Here is a 5,480-nt window from a genome sequence, read left to right as displayed (position 1 = left end):
GCGTCGCCAAAATTGAAGTCCAGAATCTTCCTTACTGAGCTACCCAGGCTTACCCTAAACGGGTGACATAATTAAGCTATAAACCTACCTCGGTAATATCACGTGATAACACCGACTAGCTAATCACGCATAATGAATTAATTCTACCTGGTAGACATACCCAGTAATATTTTTTAATGGAAAAATACGAAATAACTGCTAAACTTAAATAAATTTTAAACTATGTGGTACTTCAGTTAGTAAGTTTCAATGCATTGTATACATCGATGCCAAGTTTATGTCATTTTTGACAATTTTATTTTTTTCACTATTTTATCATCTGTGAGACAGCCCATTTAACGGTACCGCCCACAGGGGCAGCGTCTGTGGTTGTGATACACCTCTTTAGCAACCCTGCCGCCTATCAATCCCCCCAAAATACGAAATTGTACCCAGGAATAAATTCTCTTGGCGGAGCAGTAAGTAGTAAATCACACGAATCAAAGGCTATAAAACGATAATATACAACCCAAGATAAACAATATATTTTTAGAAACATGTCAAGGTATAAAATATCATAAGTTTTAAAGGATACTCATTTTACCTAAGACTTGCATACAGATTTAATATTTTCAACAAACAATTCTATTTGATATTTAAAAAAGGTATGTACATTTTACTTAAAAGTTAAACATTCAAAAATATAAACTGTTAACACTTCATAAAACTAAATGTAATGTATACTACTAATTATTAACTGCTACGTTCTAAATCAAACTCTAAAGCAACATAATAGTTTTACATTATATCATATAATGCATTATATCATGATTTTTTTATCAAAGTAGCCATGGACAGAGAGGACCAAAAGTGGATGTCTTTAAAACTGTCCAGTGTGCTTGAGGACATTGGGGTCAGCCGTCAAATGATTGACAAGAGGCGATGGACATGGCGGATGATGGAGACAGTGTCCACGATCACCTTGAGGATGAAGGATAATAGCAAAGCTGCATATCACTATGGTAGTCAGACTGAGGGGACAACAACAAATGGGATGGAATCAGACTATGATACATTGCTTTGTTGTTATAGACAGCCTGTGATATTAAACTTGGGTAAGTGGCAGCAAGGGAATTATAATCTCCTTGTATTAAAGACAGAACATTCCCCACCCCAGCAATGCTTTCTCCAGGTATTCAGACATGATAGTCCATCGCCAGAGACACGTGAAACGCCGCCCTTTGAGATGAAAGACAGTGAAGGAAGAGTCCTGCTGAATAAATCTGAAGAAGGAGTTGAGGGAGTTTATAGAACTTGCAACCGGTCGGGTAAGTTATTTAAACACGGTCCATCAAGGAGCGGGCACGAAAACTATGATATTGTGATTGCCTTTTATTGTGCCAGTCTTCCCGAGGAGTGCCAATTTTTGTTTGAAAGACCCCGGCCCGGACACTGGCCCAGACATGACACACTGGCCCGAGCAAGGCAGACTGGAGTGTTCCTGGTGCAACAAGGTTACACCGAGCCTCTTTTAACCAAGTGTAAACTCCCTAAGGCACTCCTTGTCAATCCAAATGACCCAATCTATCCAAAGACGAAATGGGAATGGAGGTTCTCAACCCCACAAATGGAAAGACTCCTTATGTTTGACATGAACACTGTTCAGCTCAAGACATATGTGTTAATCAAAATAATTCGCAAATCATTCTTCAAGCCAGTATTTGAAGATCGTCTGAGTACCTTCCACTGCAAGACAGCTATGTTATGGACCATTGAAACATTCCCAGCAGCCATATGGAAGGAAAATAACCTTGTACAGTGTGTTATTTACTGTCTAAATACACTTCTAAGGTGGCTGAAGATGAAGTATTGTCCACACTACACTATTTCTAATGTCAATCTTTTCACTTCAAAGCTACTTAAGTATGAACTTAAAGTTATTACAGGGATGATAACTAGCATGATAACCTCTGACTTGCAGTGCATTTATAAAATAGAGATGGACTCAATTGGTGCGAGAATGTCAGCGGAATACGTTCATGCCATAAACACTGGAAATATGATTTGGTTCGAAATTGATTTAAGTGTTATATCTGATTTAGTATCATCATTCACTGGACGGTTCCAGGCAGAAATAAACTCGCTACTAGTAGAAAATACAAGCCTCGAGTGGCATCAATACGTACAATCCATATCTCAAGATATTACAAAGTTAGCCAGCATATCTGAGCGGGGGTCTAATTTAGAACAAGAGTCAGCCTCTCTATTAATACCTCATCGTTGCTGCACGCTTGCCTCAGTCCAAGCATCCAGGTGTATCCAGCAAGGAAAACCAATCACACAGGACGTCTATAAGTTGTACCAACGCTCCTTTGATAAGGCCCCGTTGTCCAACAGACTAAAGGCTGCCTCAATGTTGTTCTGCAGTGGCCAGTATGAAACAGCAGAAAACTGCCTGACCTACTGTGAGAGCCTGCTTGGGCCAAAAGTGTGGCAAATATGTAGGTGCAAGGAAAGCGGATGCAAATTTCTAAATTATTTTTTTCTGTTGAATGCCTTGATTGAATATAGCACAGACATTTTAACAAATTGCATTTGTTTCTGTATATATCTTTCAAGACACGAAACATTTTGTATCCCAGAGTTTTTGCAGTATGAAATGTTCAAAACAATAAGCGAGGAGGATAGACAACAGAGACAACAGACACAGCATGGGTTCCCTGAGTGGATGGACATGGTCGTAGTTGACTGTTTCCCATTTCTCTACTACCTCCAGTTTCTCACATACAGACAGCTTGGTCTGCATGTCAGATCATTTGAAACATACCTCAAACTTTCTAAGTACGTATTGAATAGCCAAGGTCATGGTCATGTAGACACAGCTATGAACATGCTGGGTGACTGTTGTGAACGGTTAGGCTGGCTTGATCATGCCTGGTTCTTCTACGGGAACTCACTACGACTATATCCCAGAAACAATGCAGCCAACTGGCATGTAGCAAGACTACTGCATCGAAGAATTGATAACGGATTTAGATTGTGTCAGTAACATGTATAAACTGCATCACAACTTGGACACGAATTGAAATCCCGTTACATACATGTTTTGTTTAGTTTTTTATCACTATATCTATCATAACGGACTACATTTATTAGCCTTGCTGATAAAGATATATCCTCCATGTTTGAAAGAAAATAACATAAAAAAATAAATGTGATATAAAAACGTTTTAGAATTGATCATTTCTTTTTTTCTTGCAAACTAAATTTTAATTAGGGCTTGTTCACAATGATCGCTGATATTTGAAATGACAGCGGTCTTGTGTAATTTATGTGTCTCCATTTGTATCAAGGAAAACGACTTCAGTGTGATTCAGAATGATTAGATGAAAGCGTTGTTCACAATCCGCGTGTTTCAGAATGATTAGTTGAAAGCGTTGTTCACAATCCGCATGATTCAGAATGATTAGTTGAAAGCGTTGTTCACAAACTTATATTAATACAATATTAATCAAATCCCATCCAGTAGTTTTCAAGTTATGCTCCGGATAAGGAAATAAACAACGTGTAATAACTTTGTGATTAGCTAAAATAAAGTGATGTTTATTTTCATTGCATGTCCGTTCATTGTGCTTTACCTTTGGATGCAGTTAAATAAAATTATATTTATTAGTTTTCAAGTTATGCTCCGGACAAGAAAAAGTTACAAAAGGCAATAACTTTGTATTACGCTTAACTATAGTTATGGTTGTTTCATACTGCACTTCCTCTTCTTATGTGCTACTATTGCATGAGTTTTTGTTGAATTCTATCCGGTAGTTTTAAAGTTATGCCACGGACAAGAAAAAAGTAACAAGAGGCAATAACTTTATATTAAGCTTAACTAGGGTTATGGTCGTTTCAGACTGCAATTCCTCTTCTTATGTGCTGCTATTGCATGAGGTTTTGTTCAATTCTATCCTGTAGTTTTAAAGTAATGCCACGAACAAGAAACAGGAACAAAAAGGCAATAACTTTGTATTAAGCTTAACTATAGTTATGGTTCTTTAATATTGCAATTTCTCTTCTTATGTGCTACTATTACATGAAGTGTTGTTGAATTCTATCCGGTAGTTTTAAAGTCATGCCACGAACAAGAAAAAACAAACAAAAAGGCAATAACTTTGTAATACGCTTAATTCGAGTTATGGTTCTTTCATAATGCAATTCATCTTCTTATGTGCTACTATTGCATAAAGTTTTGTTGAATTTTGCCGGTCCTTTTGAAGTTACGCCACGGACAAGAAATAGTAACGAAGGGCAATAACTATGTTATAAGTTGAAATAGAGTTATGTTTTGTTTTATATACAGCACTCATTCTGATTGTGCTTTACAATTGTATGAAAAAATCCATCCAGTAGTGTTAAAGTTCTGCTCCAGACAATACAATTTTTAAAGACTGCACCAAGTTTTACTTGAATATGTTGTACAGTTCTTGAGTTATGAGCCTTGATAAACATTAAGCATATTGTCGCTGGTAAAATGAGTATATTTTTTTTATCTTAAACGATTTATAAGGCTTCACCAAGAATACAGTTTTTGCACATGTTCAGACTATCAAGGTGACAATATAAAAACTTTACATCGCTTGGTAAAATTAGTCATGTGGAGGCATTCACATTATCACGGACCTATAAACCATATATATATGGTTTATAGGTCCGTGACATTATCATAAAAAAATAATTTAAAAAGTGAATGGATAATAAATTGGGATTAAATGGATTAACAAAGTTTAAATAATTGGTACCATCCAATCTTTGCGAAAAATGCATGAAAACCAGTAATATAAGACTACTGACAAAAAAATCAATCGCTGACTTTTCTATTTAAGTTAAAACATTGATGTTTTATGCACTTTTCTTAAACCATTAGTAACATTAATCTTCGAAGGAAATATGAAATCTGGGATTTGATGTTTTGTCAGCAATCTTTTACCATTGGTTTGCTGATATTTACGCAAAAATTTGCTCATTCCAAGACAAAACAAAAGTTGTTAAAACGGTATATCTGTGAGAATGCAGCTCTAAATGTTTTGGCAAACATGTTTTTGATTTGGCAGCACAATCAATCTTGAAAATTGCTTGATTTTACTGCTGTATTAGAAATTACAGGGGTAATGGGGGATTTTTTTAGTGTTTTTATTGCTTTTTGTGATTCATACAGTCATACTTCATTCCTCAGGGCACAACTTACAAATAGACAGAACAGGAAAATGGTCATTTTAAAAGGTCAAGGACAATGCAAGTTGAACAATCATATTGTTCATGGCTTGTATTTTTGGTATATTTTGTTGCATATATGCTATAAAACAGTTGAAAGTTAAAAATAACTTCATAGTTGAAATGATGGCTTTGAATGGTATTGTCAGTTGGGAAAAATAGCACTATTAAGAAATATGTTAATGATACTTTATTATTTTAATCAATTTTAGATATTTGTATGAAAATTATTATCTTAT

The 5,480-nt window shown here is 35.6% G+C and overlaps 1 protein-coding gene across 2 annotated transcripts; it reads left to right on the top strand.

Annotated features, from left to right (window-relative positions):
* Nucleotides 1-582: 582 nt before the first annotated feature.
* On the top strand, nucleotides 583-3,154 carry LOC128218244 (uncharacterized). 2 transcript variants are annotated; one of them, XM_052925854.1, is made up of 2 exons: nucleotides 583-644; nucleotides 825-3,154. In XM_052925854.1, exon 2 carries the CDS (start codon nucleotides 830-832, stop codon nucleotides 3,026-3,028), a length of 2,199 nt encoding a protein of 732 aa, XP_052781814.1. In that variant the 5' UTR covers nucleotides 583-644; nucleotides 825-829; the 3' UTR covers nucleotides 3,029-3,154. The 2 variants fall into 2 exon arrangements, with proteins under 2 accessions (XP_052781814.1, XP_052781815.1); XM_052925855.1 differs by having other exon boundaries at nucleotides 603-644; nucleotides 828-3,154.
* Nucleotides 3,155-5,480: the final 2,326 nt, after the last annotated feature.

The sequence above is a fragment of the Mya arenaria genome, chromosome 14, assembly GCF_026914265.1.
Source record: "Mya arenaria isolate MELC-2E11 chromosome 14, ASM2691426v1".
NCBI lineage: Eukaryota > Metazoa > Mollusca > Bivalvia > Myida > Myidae > Mya > Mya arenaria.
This window is presented reverse-complemented; position numbering and strand designations above follow the sequence as displayed.

Excerpts from the sequence above, each read along its gene's own strand:
- LOC128218244 (XM_052925854.1), top strand. The coding sequence starts at position 830 with ATGGACAGAGAGGACCAAAAGTGGATGTCTTTAAAACTGTCCAGTGTG.